The 17,804-nt window shown below is 42.6% G+C and overlaps 1 protein-coding gene across 1 annotated transcript in view; it reads left to right on the top strand.

The window, feature by feature from the left end:
- Positions 1-17,804, top strand: part of STYXL1 (serine/threonine/tyrosine interacting like 1) — a 67,268-nt gene that overhangs the window by 21,414 nt on the left and 28,050 nt on the right. Inside the window, exons 3-4 of the mRNA XM_008058038.2 lie at positions 10,285-10,346; positions 13,951-14,089. Of these exons, the coding sequence (XP_008056229.1) occupies positions 10,285-10,346; positions 13,951-14,089 (201 nt within the window). The remainder of the gene's footprint in view (positions 1-10,284; positions 10,347-13,950; positions 14,090-17,804) is intronic.

The raw sequence follows: 17,804 nt of genomic DNA, 5'->3' as shown, positions 1-17,804 counted from the left end.
GGTGGCGTCGGCGATTATTCTGGAGAAATAAAGAGAAAGAAAGAGAGACAGGGGGAGAAAGAGACTGGACTCTGTCTAGTGCAGAAGCCGATTCTGTAGGAGGGATAGATATTGAAAGAAAGATGGAGGGATAGATATAAAGAGAAAGAAAGAGAAAGAAAGTGGACAACTGTTCAATGAATTGAGCAGAAGCCCTTTATTGGAACTTACAGCGGATATTTATCCCCAAATTTTACACAGACAGTCTCACAAGTCTTTCACGTGAACACAAAGCCAGGTGCAGGAGGGGTGTCCCCCACCCACCAGGTGTTTCCTCAGGCATGAGGAAGAACAATCCCAATTAAATCACAAAACTTTTACATGAACACAAAGCCAGGTGAATGAGGGGTATCCCTCACCCACCAGGTGTTTCCTGGAGTATGAGGAAGGGCAGTCCCAATTAAATCACAAGACATTTGCATGAACATAGAGCCAGGTGAATGAAGGGCATTCCCCCACCCACCAGGTGTTTCCCCAAGCATGAGGAATGAGGATCCCAAAACTATCTCACTGTTCGTCATGCTTGGTTAATATTTCTCAAAAGCAATACAACAATTCTAATATCATAATGTTCTAATAATCAGTAACTTTTAAAACTTATGCATACACAACACCTAATGACCAACCTAAATCCCAGTTCCTCTCTATTTTACGCTAATTCTACCTACACTATAGAAACTCTTAATTACAGCCCAAACCGATTCCTAAAGAATGCAGCCCAGTCCAAAGTATGTGCTGGGCCCTCAGGAATGTGGCCCAGCCCAAAGTTCGTGCTGGGCCATTTCTGGTAACCCTAAATAATTATCTATATTATTAAAGTTGAAATAGCACTTTACATGTATATACTAATTCTACAAATATACTTTTATAAAGAAGCTTGTATCGTATATAAGGCTCCCAAATGTGACCTGAGTTTGAATTATGTTAAGTTTAAAGCCGAAACCGCAGTCTGTGAGAAACGGGAACAATGGACTCCTAAAGCAAGCCATGCCTGTCATACTCCCAGAACTTCATGCTCCGATCATCAAAGTCCCTGCTAGTGGAACGTGCCAAACAGCAAAGAAGGGAAGAGGGAATGGGCCTTCAGCTCCTGAACTCATCCTAGTGGTCTCAGGGTCTGCAGCCTGCCTGGATCCCTAACGCTCAGGCAGGCCTCCACAGCTGGCTCCCAACACTACTCACATTATATTCAACCTGATCTAGAATATTTCAGTTGAAATAAACTGGAATATATATAATAACTATACATACACCGATTATCATGTCATCCTAATTGCTAAATGCTCTCACATTTTGTGATTTCTTGGCATCAGAAATCCATATACACCTCAAGATTTTTCTCTTGAAGCAAATACAGAAGAGGAAAACAAAACCCTTCATTGTTGCTGTCTTTTATCAAATAGGTTATTATCTACACTAACTTGGCAGGAAATTCTGCCAATGAACAACGTTATTGTTTCAGGTGATCAAGCCCCATTTGAAAGTATAGATCAAGCATCCTTGCTCTTATTAGTCTCTATGCAACCACTTTCTTTTATTTATTTATTTTTCTGAGTTGGGGATCTTACTCTGATGTCCAGACTGGAGTGTAGTGGCTCAATCAAGGACCACCGCAGCTTCAACCTCCTGGGCTCAGGCCATCCTTCTGCCTCTGCCTCCTCATTGCTAATATTCTATTTTTGGGTAGAGATGAGGTTGCACTATATTGCCCAGGCTGACCACTTTCTTTCAGATTAACAATGCCAGTACAGATGGCTCGATTTATATATTGATTTAAACATTTTCCTGTTATGTACTCAATTATAAAACCATTCTAATTGGCTGGGCACAGTGACTCATGCCTGTAACCCCAGCACTTTGGGAGGCTGAGGTGGGAGTATCACTTGAGACTAGGAGTTCAAGACCCAGTCTGGGCAACATAGTGTGGCCCTGTCCCTACCAAAAATAAGAAAATTTAGCCGGGCATGGTGGAGGAGGCTAAGGTGGGAGAATTGCTTGAGCTTAGGAGTCTGAGGCTGCAATGAGCTATGATCTCGCCACTGCACTCCAGCCTGGGCAACAGAGCCAGACCCTGTCTCTTAAAAAAAAAGAAAACAGCTGGGCTCAGTGGCTCAGCCTGTAATCCCGTGCCTTGGGAGGCTGAGGTGAGTGGATTGCCTGAGCCCGTGGGTTCGAGACCCATCTGGGCAACTTGGCGAGACCTCATCTCTACAATAAATCAAAAAATTAGCTGGGCGTGGTAGCGCGCGCCTGTAATTCCAGCTACTTGGAAGGCTGAGGCGGAAGGATCGCCGGAGCCCCAGCAGGTTGAGGCTGCGGTGGCCGGGAGCAACCACTGCACTCCAGTCTGGGCGACAGAGTGAGACTCCAACTCAAAAAAAAAAAGAAAAGAAAACACAAAAATCCAAATCATTCTAACATATATCTATGGCTTTACAGAACATCATTTACAAAAAAGATTGCATATTAAACAGCATTTGTGCCAAAAAATGTCCATTTCTTTTAAAACTTTTGTGGAAATGTCTGTTCGGTTCCCTTACCCGTTTTCATTTTTTTTTTCTTGCTATTGAGTTGTTTGAGCTCCATATACATGTTGGATGATAACCCCCTGTCAGAGGTATGGCTTGCAAATATTTTTCCCAATCTGTAAGTTGTCACTACACACTGTTGTTTCCTTTGTGGTGCAGAAGCTTTTTAAATTTAATTAATTAGCTTAATTAATCTGTGGTGCAGACAAATCCCATTTGTCTGTTTTTGCTTTATTGTTGACCTTATTTTTGAGTTCAAATCCAAAAAATCATTGCCCAACGTTGTGTGTTTTTTTCCCTGTCTTTTTCTGGTACTGTAATTTGAGAGTTTCTGATCTTATGCTTAAGTCTTTAATTCACTTTGAGTTGATTTTTGTATATTGTATGAGATAAAAGTTCAATTTTATTCTTCTGCATGTGGAAATCCAATTTTCCCATCACTGTTTATTGAAGAGGCTGTCTTTGTCTTTTTGGTATCTTTGAAAATCAGTTGACTGTGTATGGTTGAGTTCACTTCTGGGCTTCCTATTTTCTTCCTTTGGTTGATGTGTCTATTTTTTATTTTTACTTATTTATTTTTTGCCAAGGTGTTTTAATTACTTTAGCTTTGTAGTATAGTTTGGAATTAGATTTCAAATCCAGCCCTATTCTTTTGACTTATGATTGCCTTGGCTATTTGTGTGGGTTTTTTTGCAGTTCCATATGAATTTTAGGGTTATTTTTTATATTTCTATGAAGAATTACATTGGGGATTTTGATAGAGATTACATTGGATCTGTAGATCACTTTGGGTAGTATAGACATTTTAGCAATATTCATTCTTCGAACCCATGAGAAAAGCATATCTTTCCATTTATTTGTGTCATCTTTAAAATTTCATCAACAGCTCATAGGTCTTTCATCTTACTTAAATTTATTTCTTTGTTTTATTTTTTTGTAGCTATTGAGAATGAGGTTGTCCTTTTGATTTCTTTTTCACATTGTTTGTTGCTATGCTGCTGGTTTTTGTGTGTTGATTTTGTGTCCTGTAATTTTACTACGTATTTTTTTATTAGGTCTAATGGTTTTTGGCTGAGTCTGTAGGGCTTTCTGTACATAAGATAATGTCACCAGGGAACCGTGACAAGTCATTTCTTTTCCTGTTTGGATGCCATTTACTTCTTTCTCTTGCCTGATAGCTCTGACAGTGACTTCCAATATTATGTTGAGTAGAAGTGATGATGGGAGTCATCCTTGTCTTGTTCCTGATCTTAGAGGAAAGCCTTTCAATTTTTCACCATTGAGTATGCTAGCTGTGGCTTCTCATAGGTGACCTTTATTGTGCTGAGGTACATTCCTTCTATATCTAATTTGGTGAGCATTTTTTTTTTAATCATAAAGGGATGTTGAGTTTTGTAAAATACTTTCTCTGCATCTAATGAGGCAATCTTGTTTTTGCCCTCATTCTGTTAATGTGATGTATCACATTTATTCATTTGTGTATGTTGAACCATCCATGCATCCTAAAGATAAAGACATTTCCCAAAATAAGATATACAGAGAGCCAACAGATATATGAAACAGTGCCCAACATCACAAATCATTAGGGAAATGCAAATTGAAGCTACAATGAGATATCATTTCTCACTTGTCAGGATGTCTCTTATCAAAAAGATGAAAGTTAAGTGTTGATGAGAATGTGGAGAGAAGGGAACCCATGTACACTGTTTTTGGAAATGTAAATTAGCACAGTCATTATGGAAAATAGTATGGCGAATTCTCAAAAATCTGGAATTACTTAAAAAATCTGGAATAATTACTATATAATCCCACTTCTGGATATTTACACAAAATATTTGAAGTCAGTTTATTGAAGAGATTGTCTGCACTCCTATATTCACTGCAGCATTGTTCACAATAACTAGGTTATAGAACCAATCTTAGTGTCCATCAGCAGATAAGTGGTAAAAAAAATGTGGTGCATATATACAGTGGGATATACTTTGACCTTAAAAAAGAAGGGTATTTTTACATTTGTGATAACGGAGATGGGATTGGAGAAAGCTGTGCTAAGTGTAATAAGTCAGGCACAGACAGACAAATACCACATGTTCTCTTTTACATGTGGAATCTAAAACAATTGAACCTATAGAGCCAGAGGGTGGAAGGGTGGTTACAGATAAGGCTGTGGGGGCAGGGGGAATGGGGCAACAATGGTCACAAGGTGCAAAATTTCAGTGAGGAAGAATATGGTTTTTTCTTTCTTTGAGGTCTATTGCACAGTGTTGTGAATATAGTTAATAATAGAGTATTGTACATTTAAAATTGCTAAGAGAGTAAATTTCAAATGGTCTCACCACAAAAAGTTAAGTATTTGAAGTGAGGGATATGCAACTAGCTTGATTTAATGACTGTACGTTATATTTATATATCGTAACATCACCTTGTACCCCATACATTTATAAATTGTCAATTTGCAATTTTAAAAAAAGAGTTGCGATATTAGCCAAGTTTCTCAGAAGGCATTTTTTTTCTTTTGAAGCTCAAAAGGCTCCACAAAATCTTCCCCAAACCGATTTTCAGTCTTCAATGTGTGTGTCAGATGAGTCCTGTTAGATATAAGATAAAAGATAACTCATGAAATGTACCTGTGAACATTAAAACTAGTTGTTAGGTTTAATTAGTTTTATAATTTGTTTAAAACCTAAATATTTGCTGCTTTGCCCATATGGACACCAGTAATCAATGAAAAAAGATTTTCCTCAAATATGATTTATCACTGTACATTTAGGAAATCGCTGTACCAAAAAAAGGTAAGAAACTATTGATGGTTGATATTTGAGATAAAAATTCATTCACTATGAAGCATAGTAGTTTATATAACCTTCTATTAATATATAGTTTTTCTTTGTCTCTCTTTTTTTATTTAAAGTCTGTTTTGTCTGATGTTAGTTACTATTTTCATTGTTCCATCCTTTAACTTTCAATCTATTTGTGTCTTTGGATCTAAAGTGAATCTCTGCATATAGCAGGATCATGTATTTTTTTTCCATTCTGCTTATCTTTTATCTTTTGGTTGGAAAGTTTAGTTTGCATTTAGTAATTTCTGATAAGGAAGGGCTTACTTCTGTCATTTGTTTTTTGTATGTCATATAGTTTTTTGTCCCTCATTTTCGACATTATTGTCTTCTTTTGTGTTTTGTTGATTTTGTGTAATAAAAATTTTAAATTCCTTTCTCATTTCCTTTTGTGTTCATTTGATAGCTACTTATAACTATTTTCTTTGCAGTTACCATGGGGGTTACATTTAACATCCTAAAGTTAGAACATTCTAATTTGAATTTATACCAGTTCAACTTTAATAACATACAGAAACTCTACTCATCTATAAGACAGTCCCCAACCCTTCTGGTTGTTGATATTACAAAATTACATGCTTATATACAGGGTACCCAAAAACATAAACTAATAATTCTTCTAATGCATTAATCTCTTAAATTATGTGGAAAACAAAAAGTGGAGTTACAAACTGTTGTTACAGTAATACTGGCTTTTATAATTGCCCATGTGTTTACCTTTATTGAAATCTTTATTTTTTCATATAGCTTTGAGTTACTGTCTAGTGTCCTTTCATTTCACCTTACGGGACATTCCCTTTAAGCATTTCTTGAAGGACAGATCTAGTGGTAATGAACTCCATCATTTGTTATCTGGAAATGCCTTAATTTCTCTCTCAATTTTGAAGAACAGTTTTGCCAGATATAGGATTCTTGGTTGACTTTTTTTTTTCTTTAGCACTTTAAATAGATCAGTCACTGACCCTGGGCTCCAAAGTTTCTGATAAGAAATCTGATGATAATTTTATTAAGGATCCCTTGTATGTAATGAGCCACATCTCATCTCTGTTGTGGCTTTCAAGATTCACTTTGTCTTTCAACAATTTTATTATAAAGTACTTCAGTGTGGTTCTCTTTGACTGAATCTTATCTGGAGGTCACTGAGTTTCTTGGCTGTGTATATATAGTGGTCCCCACCATCCATGGTTTCCTTTACCTGCAGTCACTTACCTGTGGTACACAACAGCTTCAACAGAATTGCTTGAGCCCAGGAGTTCGAGACCAGCCTAGGCAACATAGCAAGACCTCATCTCTATCATTTATAAGAAATAAAAAAGAAAAAAAATTGTAACGATATTAATACTATTCAAAGCAAACTACAGATTTAAGGCAATCTCTATCAAAATCTTAATAGTTTTTTTTTAGAAATAGGAAAATCCATCCTAAAAATCATATAGAATCTCCTGGGACACTCACTAGCAAAACAATCTTGAAAAAGAACAGAGATGCAGGCATCATACTTCCTGACTTCAAAACTTACTACAAAGTTAGAGAAATCACAACGTTGTGGTACTGGCATAAAGAAAGACATTCAAGCAAGGAGAACCAAAAAAACTTGGAATAGGCCAGACTTGGTGGCTCAGCCTGTAATCCCAGCACTTTGGGAGGCCAAGGCAAGTGGATTGCCTGAACCCGTGGGTTCGAGACCAGCCTGGGCAACTTGGTGAGACTTTGTCTCTACAATAAAATTAAAAAATTAGTTGAGTGTAGTAGTGCATGCCTATGGTTCTGGCTACTTGAAGGACTGAGGTGGAAGGATCACTAGAACCCAGCAGGTCGACGCTGGGGTGGCCATGAGTTTGCCACTGCACTCCAGCCTGGGCGACAGAGAGAGACTTCAACTCAAAACAAAACAAAACAAAACAAAAAAACCCCTGGAATGTATTTATAAAAAGTTGTGTATTTATTCTTACATGTTTAAACTTCAGTCACCTTCAAAATTCTCTTCGTTTGGTGCAATGTGCCTATGAAGCCACGTTTTCCACTGCTCAGAACAGTTTTTGAACTCAAAAACTGTTTTAGTACTTCTGCCATTTTTTTTGTTTCACCTTTTCCATATCAGCAGACATTTCCCTTTGAGGATATTTTTCATCTAGAGAAACAACAACAACAAAAAGTCATGTGGGGCAAGATTGGGTGAATAGGGAGGGTAGAGCATAGCAATCATGCTGTTTTTTGGTAAAAATTGCTGAACACTTCGTACAGTATGGGCAGGTGCATTGTCATAGTGGAAGATCCAGTCACCTGTTTGTCACAACTTGGGGTGTTTCTTCCACAAATCATGATGCAGCTTTCTCAAAACTTCCAGGAAGAAATCTTTGATTGACCATTTGAGGTGGAGGAACAAATTTGAGTGTATTATGAGGGTCCCACCCTCCAAAAGATAATTCTGGTTTTTTGGGGGTCCCCCTTCATATAGTTCAATGGGATAGAAGAGACCCCAGTAATAAAGACTTGCCTATATGGTCAAAGGATTTTTGACATGGGTATCAAGACTAGTCAATGGGGAAAGGGCAGTCTTTCTAATATATGGTGCTGAGGAAACTGGATATTCACAGGTGAAAAAGTAAAGTTGGACCCTTATCTAATACAGTATACAAAAGTTAACTCAAAGTGAATGAAAGACCTAAATGTGTGACCTAAAACTATAAAACTCTTAGAAGGAAACATAGTCAAAAGTGTCACAGCATTTGATTTGACAGTGATTTCTCGGACATGACACCAAAGGCACAGTCAACAAAAGAAAAAACAGACAAATTTAATTTCATGAACATTAACAATATTTGTGCACTAAAAGACATTATCAACAGAATAAAAGGGCAATCCACAGGATGGGAGAAAATATTTGCACATCATATTTCTGATAAAGGATCCATATCAGAACATATAGAGAACTCCTAAAACTCAACAAACAACAAAAAACCAAGTCACCCTATTTAAAAATGGGCAAAGGAATTAGATAGGCAGTTCTCCAAAGAAGATATGCAAATGGCCAATAAGCACACGAAAAGATGCTCAATATCACTGATTGTTAGAGAAATGCAAATCAAAACTACAGTGGGATACCATCTCACACCCATTACAATGGCTGCTATTTTTTTAAAAAGTGTTGGTTAGAATGTGAAGATGGAATCCTTGTGCATTGTTGGTGGGAGTTTAAGATGGCACAGCTGCTATGCAAACAATAAAATCGTTCCTCAATAAATTAAAAATGGAATTACCATATGATTCAGCAATTTCACTTCTAGGTATATACCCTAAATAATGACAAACAGAGCCTTGAAGAAATATTTGTATAGCCCCATGATGATAGCCAAAACATGAAAGCAGCCCTAGTATTTATTCAAAGATGAATGGATGAGCAAAATGTGGTATATACATACAGCATATATATAAATTATATATAAATATGTATATTTTAATATATTATTCAGTCTTAAAAAGGAAGGAAATTCTAATGTATGCTACAATATGAATGAACCACGAAGACATCGTGCTAAGTGAAACAAGCCATTCACAAAAAGACACATACTATATGGTTCCACTTATAAGAATTATTTAGAGTAGTTAAAATCATAGGGACAGAATGTAGACTTGTGGTTGTCAGGGGCTAGAGCAAGCAGGAAATGAGACATTATCGTTTGATAGGTAAAGGGTTTTAGTTTTATAAGATGAAAAAAAGTTGTGGAGATGGGTGGTGGTGATGGTTGTACAATATTATGAATGTATTTTATTTTTTTCATCTTCATTTCAGATTTGGGGGTACACATTGTATAGTGGTGGGAACTGGGTCTCAGGTGGACATTGTATTCCATAGGTAATTTCTGGGCTCTAACCCTCCCCCAGTTCCCCCCTTATTGGTGTTCCCAGTGTCTCTTATTTCCATCTTTGTGAGCATTTAGCTCCCACATGAGTGAGAATATGCAGTGTTGGGTTTTCTGTTTCTGAGTTGCTTCACTTAGGATGGTGAGCTCCAGCTCCATCCATATTGCTGTAAAGGACATATACCATGGAATACTATGCAGCCATAAAAAAGAATGAATGTGTTTAATACCACTGCACTATACACTTAAAAATGATTAAGATGGTACACTTTGTGTTATGTGGTCTTGAAGTTAGATAGTGTCGTGCTCTGATTTTGTTTCTTTCCTTCAATATGGAGTTGGCTATTCTGGGTCTTTTGCCTCTCTATTCTTCATGTGGTTTAAAATTTTTGTTTGTGAATTTATCTTTCCATGGGAGTTGTGAAGGTATCCTTTCTGTTCCTGACAGAGCCCCTCAAATTTCAGGGGTCCTGAACTGTTTTCTGTCGCTTGGTTTCAGTTTCTTGTGGGTGATTTTTTTTTTTAAACTCTCAACCTCACACTAATGGGTAGTATTATTTTTGGTCCTTCTTTTCACAAATAATTCAGGGCTCTTTTAGGTTTTAGGATTTATGCAGAAGACTCAATTCAGTTTCCATGTCCCTCCCAACTTTAAAGAAGATCAACACCTTACCTTCTGTCCTAGAGTGGGCATTAGAGCCTCAGATCTTTTCTAGAGTTTGAATTTGGGTCTAAAAATCAATGGAGCATTTAGTGTGAACTCACTCCCCCTTTTTAGACCTAAGAGAAAACTCTTCCAAATTTGGAGATACAAGGTCTTCCTGTCCTTAAAGGGAATGTGTGGGTGTGGGTAGGGTAGGCAGCTGAGTAGTAGAAGTACACATCTGTTTTATGCTGACAGTAACTGTCGCCTAACTGCCAAACAAATATATGTTGATAACGATCAAATACTCTAAGACATTTGGCCATGTGTTCCTTTGCAAATACAGTTCTTAGTTAAGCACTGTTCCTTTCCAGATGTTCGTTCCAGATGGGAGTATGATGAAAGTCATGTGATAACAGCCCGTCGAGTGAAGAAGGTATCCTGGAGTCAGAATCTGGGTCAGGCTAGCTACCTTCAGGAAGGTGGGAAATAATGGGAGATGTTATCCTCAACCCAGGAGGTGGCACCTACTGTGGGACCCTGTGGGCGGCAGAGGCAGGACTATTTCCTATGCATCCACCATGGTGGTCTCCCACACCTCTCACCCATCCCCTCAGCTGTCCCAATCCCCGTCATGGTCAGTAGCTCCATTCACCAGATATTGATTTAATTCCTTGATGTGCCAGGCACTCTTCCAGACCTGGGTGCAACACAGAATTCAATATGCCCTGAGTTTATTGCTCCTGCTCTCATGGAGCTGCTTTTCTGCTCAGTGAACAGACAATAAACCACAGAGATACTTACTGTAACCCAAAGATGGAAGCCCCTCTTCCCTTCCCTTCGTTTTCCTTCCTGTCCTCCTTTCCCCATCCCAACAAGTAGATGGAGTCCTGCACTCAGTCACCATGTCACCCCCCTGCAGTGAGGCCCTTTCCTCCACCCCTTCACTCAGGATCTATTTCTACCCCCTGAAGTCCTGACCACATTCTTTGCCCTTGACTTGAAGGTTCTTTGTTACGTCCCCAGTTTCTTCTGTGTCTCTTTGATTCAGCTTTGTTTTCTCCTTCTGCTCTCTGAAGACATTGCTCGTCCATCCTTGGCCTTCCTCATCTGTTGGGATACTTTCTTGCCAAGATTTCAGCCACGCTTACAGCTACAACTACTTATCTACATGTGATTAGTGGTCCTGTCAAGTGTATTCCTAAAATTTTGTCTTGCAGAATTCCCCCCTCCTCCCCATCCCCACTGCCTCTGTGCTGTTATGCACTCTGTCTCTGGCCCTTTTCCTACTCAACTTGGTCTTGGCTCAAGTATTTTCCCAGGATACACTTGCTACCTAATGCCCCCCATTTCTCTGTTCCAGTCCATCATTATCTGCTTTTTTTCCCCCCACTCTGGGTTTTCAGCTCTTGGCTCCATGTTCTAGCTCTTACTCCCCATTCCAAGCCTTTCTCTGCTTTTTGCAGCCTATTCAGAGCCCCTCATGACATGTGGGCTCCGGTTCCTTCTAAACTCTCCGATCTGTGTACTTCACTGATTCTGGCTGCACTCCCTGTTCCAGGAAAGGGACACTCTCTCTACCTCAGTCTCTCAGAACCTCTCATTCAGGCTGATACTTCTTCCCTGCCCTCTCTAACTTCCCGGTTAGCAGATTGAGCCCAGCCCTGTGGGACAGAAAGCCTCCCAACTTTCTGTCTTCTTGGCTCAGACTCCACCCCTCACGGCAGCCTCATCTCCTGTATACTCCAACTCTTGCCTGATGCCTCAACAGTTTTGCTACCATGTTTCCTTGGTTTTATGATGCACATGCTTCCCCATACTTTAACATTCTTTGAAACTGAAACACATCCTACTATTTCTTTTTCTTTTTTTTTTTTTGAGTTGGAGTCTCACTCTGTCGCCCAGACTGGAGTACAGTGGCCACTCCCGGCCGCCGCAGCCTTGACCTGCTGGGCTCCGGCGATCCTTCCGCCTCAGCCTTCCAAGTGGCTGGAACTATAAGGCGCGTACTACCACACCCGGCTAATTTTTTGACTTATTGTAGAGATGAGGTCTCACCAAGTTGCCCAGGCAGGCACAATTTCTTGATACTTTTAATGTGCTAGTATCTTTCTCCCCAAAAGTGGGCGTGAAAGACATCTATAGTTTTTCTGCCCAGCACCCCCTCTATTTGAGGGAAGCTCCTCTTTCTCTGCTCAGACCACAGGGTTCTCTAAAGTCATATCTGGAATGCTGGCCACAGTGATTGGCCACAGGTCTGGGACAAAAACTGGACCATGCAGAATTGGATTTAGGAGAGGGATGCCTGTTTCCAACCTGGTGGTGGAAGTTGGAAGATGGGAGTCTGAGCATTGCTGGAGGCCATGACTCAAGCCTCAGGAGAAAGTTGTCTGAGAAGGGAAGGTCAGCACATGGGGAAAAGCAGAGGAGAGGCGCCCGAGGGCGGTCTGGGCTTTCCTGGAAACAGGTGCACCTCTGTCTTGCCTAGAGTATTGTCATATGGGAATGAGTTCCACCTTTTGTGCACACTTCTGATCAAACTGGTGGCACATCTTACAATCCATGATGTCTTGAAATCTGGGGAATACAGTGCCTGTGGCTCCCCACACACACTGCTCTTCCGGGCATCTGGGCCTTTGCTCTGGGCACAAGGATGTGTTGCTTTGCTCATCGTTGTATCTCAGATGCTCCTCTGGTCCCTGGTGTCTGGCAGGTGCTCAGTGCGTATTTCTTGGCTCAAACAAGTGACCAAAGCTGCTCCTTCTGCCTGGAACTCTTCCCCAGCCCTTGTCCAGCTGATACATTTCCTCGCCATCCTGTCTCCATTGCCTCCTGCTCTGTGTAGCCTTTCTGAGCTCCGCAGGCTGACTCAGGCATGTCTCTCTTTTTCTGGCTCTCTGTATCCCAGAGCCTAGCACACCGTAGGTGCAAAGTCAGTGCCAGTGGATGTTGATTGAATAAACAGATGGATGTTCCACTTGATCTCTTCCTGCTCTTCTGGTCTCTGTGATTGTTCGCATCTCCATACCTTGCCCTGGCTCTTCTCCATACCTAGAGCCCCGCCCTCCTCAGCTCCTCTCCAACCCTGTTCGTCCTCTGAGGGCCATCTGGTTAGTGTCTTCCTGAACTCTCTCCTAATTCTTCTACACAATTAGCATTTCTCTCCTTTGAGTCCCAGACGGCCTCTCGGCCTGTGCTCCTGGGGTCCTTAACTTATCGCCTTGAAGTCAAGCTGCACCTGCAAGTCCTCTGTTGGGGCCCCCATGCAGTTAGAGCAGGCTGCCGAGACGGAGTAAGGCTCAGGCGCCCCTGAGTTGTGGGTTATGCAGGGCTTCGTGAACCTACCTTTAGGGTACCGTGGAATCACATTGCCTCCCTAGCGATCTCAGGGCCTTGGCAGTCGGCAGCTATTATCCTGCCCTCCTGATCCACCATCATGGTGACTTGGCCACTCCCTGCTTTACTGTCCACTAACTCCCTTCCACTTTGTGGCTTCTGTTGGCCCATTTATTCATTTAACTGTATTTATGGCCTGCTGTGTGTGAGACACTTTCAGAAGCTCAGCTATGTCAGTGACTAAAAAAGGACAAAAACCCTGACTCTTACAGCACTTAAGTTGGCTCTTATAGTCCACCTCATTCCCTCTGCTTGCTCATGACTTTTGCTTCTCCAAGCTTTGTGCTTCCTGCCCTCTTTATAGGTGTTTTGGATTTGCCAAACACCCCCCCCCCCCCCGCCCCGGTGTGAAATGATGTCACTAATTCAGTTGGCTACAGTTACTCTGAGCTGCCAGCCAGTCGGCAGACCACTTGTTTTTTGGCCAGGCACTTATCCTGCAGCGGTGGTTAGCTTTTCTCAAAAGGGATGTAGGTGTGGAAGGTTCTTGGGATTTAATAGGCTTTCTGTCTATTCTCTTAATGCTTCCGTGTGTGTGTAGTCAGGGGAAAGAATGCAGTCCTAGCTCCTCCCATGCTTTCATGCAAGGAGTATTCACTCAATGGAACCTACCCACCAACTGGCCTCTCTTGTGGTTTCCTTAGAAGGGGAATGGATATCTTATCCCGGACTCTGTGGATCTGGAGTGTGTGAAGTACTTTGTGGTGTATGATAACAACACCAGCTTCCTGGAGGCATTCTTAAAAGACAATGATGATGATACAGAACCTGATTCTGGCAGAGGTAAGATGTTTTTATTTTTTTAAAACAGCAGCAAGAATAATCGTGAATAGTTATTGAATGCTTTCAGCACATGCCAGGAACCATGAGGCCAAGTGCTTCACCTGGGTCGGTCCACGCAGACTACAGAACAACTTTATGAGGTTAGTAATGTCAAGGGCTGTGAGGGGTCTGAGATGTTACTTCCCTTGCAAGAGAGCAAGTGAGTCTGCCAGTTTCATGGATACTGACAGAGAAAGAAGACTCCTAGGTCAGAGACAAAGGACTTCATCATTCAGAGTAATGGAAGTAGCTAGAATATAATTTTCCTGAACTGGTTCTCCAAGCCCCAATTCTCACAGGGCGACATGAAGAGCGCAAGGTTATACCTATACATACAGTGGGTTGCATTATAGCAGAAGAACTGAGCTTAGGGGGCCCCTGAGCTTAGGGGGCCTGGGTCTTTTTATAATGGGCAGGAAGGAGAGAAAAACTCTCTCTCTGTCTTCTAAGACAGTTAAATAAATATCTTGAAAAGATAGGCTGGAACAAAGGTGGCTGGTGCTTTTGTTCATAGGGCATGCAAAAATGTGAGAGACTGTGGAGAATTGTCTCCTAACAGGTAACATTGCCCCCATTTTGAGGTGGGCAAACTGGGTCCTCGGAAGGTGAAGTAAACCCCCAACCTGGTGAATGACTTATCCGTTCCTGTGTAACACATTATCCCAAAACTCAGCAACTGAAAACAAGCATTAATGATCTCAGTTTCTGTGGGTCCAGAATTCAGGAACAGCTTAGCTGGGAGGTTCAGGCACAGGGTTTCTCCTGAGGTTACAGGTAAAATGTCAGTTGGGACTGCTGTCATCTGAAGTTAGGCCAAGATGACCAGCATCCAAGATGACTTACGCACATGGCCGTGGCCAGGAGGCTTCAGTTTCATTCTGGCTATTGGCAGGCGGCCTCAATTCCTCCCCATCTGAACCTTTCCATAGGATGACTTGAACGGTCTCACACGTGGCAGCTGGTTTCCCCCAGAGTGAGTGATCTGAGAGAGGGGGAATGAGGGCTTTTTATGACCCAGTCTCAGACTTACACACAGTTACCTGTGTTATAGGTAACTTACACACAGTTACATTAGAAGTAGGTCACCAAGTCCAATCCCTCCTCATGGGGAGGGCAATTAGCCTTGATCTTTTAAAGGGAGGCCTTTGAAAGAATCTGTGGACATATGTATAAACCACCACCCATAAGTGATGGAGCCAGGATTCAAACCCAGGCCATCTGGTCTGTCCTCTTGAGGCTCGGGTAGTAATGCTGGAGAGCCTTGCAGCTGCTCCAGTCCCAAGTCGGAGTATTAAGGTGTGTTCGGTACCTATGTGTTCCTCTGAACCTCTGAGACTCTGTTGTGTTTTCTGTGCAGCGCCTAGCTTTGGGCTGACCACTCCTTGCCATTGGCTGGCGGGGGGGGGGGGGCTCTGCCTTCCTGATCTGGTAGCTAATTAAGATCTGTGGGTGCAGATCCAGAGACTAGGCATTCATACCAACTGCCACTGGGTGGTGCTAAGCTTCCACCTTTAATGAGATCGGCTTTCTTGATGTTCTTCCCAGGAAATTGATGACCTGGAAATTATTCCTTCTACAGGGCTTTGATCTGCAATCCTAGGTTTGTAGGCTGAACCCTGAAACCCATTGAGATGATGCTCAATGAAGATAATCCCCTTTTCATTCTATAACTGACCATGCTATGCTGTGGGCCCCGTTCTCACCCAGGAAGCCACAGCCACACTGACAATTTGTCTACTCATGACAACTGTTCTTGTTTAAAATGGCATCTTTCAGGCAAATGCAGTCTTTGGGGTAAAAAAAACGTCTCAAGCTTCCTCTCACCACCCCATCTCCTTTCTGTTGTTAAGCTCTGGGCTCCTTGGTCCCCAGGAAATGTGGGCATGGGGGGGCCTTCACATTCTAGAAGCAGGTACCAGGTATCCTCTCCTGCTGGCCTTCAGGCGAGGTGTAGCTCAGCCTGTGTGACCTTTGGCCGTGAGCCTCTGTCCTTGCTGTGTCTGCTGCCACGATGTTCACGGCTGGTGGCGGTCGTGAGGGTTCTGTGCCCCTGGCAGCGCACGCAGTTGCTCAGGGGATGCAGCTCTACCCTCCTGTCCAGGCTCCCCACCTGGGCCTCGACAGGTGCTCCAATCCCCAGGCCCTGCCGAATCTCCCTTCAGTATCCAGTGTTAAGCTGACCACCCACCCCTCTGCTGCGGGGCCTCAGAATGCCTACTGGGAAACAGAGCATTGCTGTTTTCAGTCCCCGCCCCCAACACTCCCCCTGCCCCTTCTTCCCATCCTTTCCCCCTCTCCCCCCGACCCCCAGGCTGTGTGTTTCTCCCTCTTCAGCCAGGCCTTTTCTTAAGAACCCAAGATGTGTCTTCCCTAGTCTTGTCCTCTGGGACGTTCTTTGACCTCGAACAGCACTCAGAGGGAATCCTCCTTTTATGAGAGAGATTTTTCCTATGTTAAATCATCCATCCATGCAACAAAATAGATTATAGACCCTCAAGCCAGGTTCTTGACGTGTAAAGGGAAGCTTTGTGGAATCTGGGGATTCCTTTTCCTCTCTCTTAGCAAAGTTTGACTTTAATGACAATTGGCTGGCCAAGGACCTGTAATAATTTAACTTAAATCACCCCCTCTAAGCAAGGACCCTCTTCCTCTGGGTGGTCCCCCCCACCCCCATCAGAGTGTTGGAAACCTTTTGACAATGGAGAACTCGGGATTAATGGGACTGAAAACGAGTGAATCGAATGTTTCAAAAGTATTCACTCCATTACATCCTTCCATTGGAAAACCTCTACCTCCTCGTAACAAATAATCACTACTGTAGAGGTGCGTTCCCTTCTAAGAAAGCAGAGCCTGGCCTCACCTGGGTCTGTTTGACAGGGTAGCCTGGGCTCCACCAGAGTCTGGGATTGTCCCTGGAAGCTGGCCTTCCTTCAGCACTAACCCCACATCCCTGACTGTGATGGAGCCTCCAGTGGGTCTTGCGACAGTGGTGGGAAAGCAACTGTCTGGCCTGAAAGCAGTAGCAGTGCGGCCTGGGACTCCTTCTCCAAGTCCCCTGGGCCCTCTAACCTATCACTTTCTTGCTCAAGAGGAATATGGCGAGACCCGTTGACTGGACCCTTTGACTTCTGAGCCAGGCCCTCCGGGATGGGCATTGGCTCCTGTTTCAACTGCTGCAGGTTTTCTCCCTGGCTACAGACTCCAGACTCTGCCTCCAACTACAGTCTCTCAGGCAGCTCCCAGGCACTTCTGTCCTGAGCAGCCCCTGCTGAAGTTGTCCTCGTCCTAAACAAAAGTTCTCTCTGGAAGTCAGAGTTCATGCCCCTCCCATTCTCCTGCTGGCTGGCTCTCCCAAGTCTGCAGCACAAGATTTCTCTTTCTGGTTCAGAACCTAGCCTCAAGATCTCTTGGCTTAGCCTTAATCATGCACATTTCCTGTCACATATATCTAATTTGCTTACAGTGTAATCGTGGTTGTACAGATCAATGAAGGCATTTAAGATTAAATTGAGCCTGGCTCGGTGGCTCAGGCTGTAATCCCGTGCCTTGGGAGGCTGAGGTGAGTGGATTGCCTGAACCTGTGGGTTCGAGACCCACCTGGGCAACTTGACGAGACCTCATCTCTACAATAAATCAAAAATTAGCCAGGTGTGGTAGCTCATGCCTGTAGTTCCAG

Source organism: Carlito syrichta, unplaced genomic scaffold (genome assembly GCF_000164805.1).
Source record: "Carlito syrichta isolate Samal-C Ts95f unplaced genomic scaffold, Tarsius_syrichta-2.0.1 Scaffold89331, whole genome shotgun sequence".
NCBI classification, from domain to species: domain Eukaryota; kingdom Metazoa; phylum Chordata; class Mammalia; order Primates; family Tarsiidae; genus Carlito; species Carlito syrichta.
The sequence above is the reverse complement of the archived record's forward strand: the minus strand, read 5'-3'. Positions and strand labels throughout refer to the sequence as shown.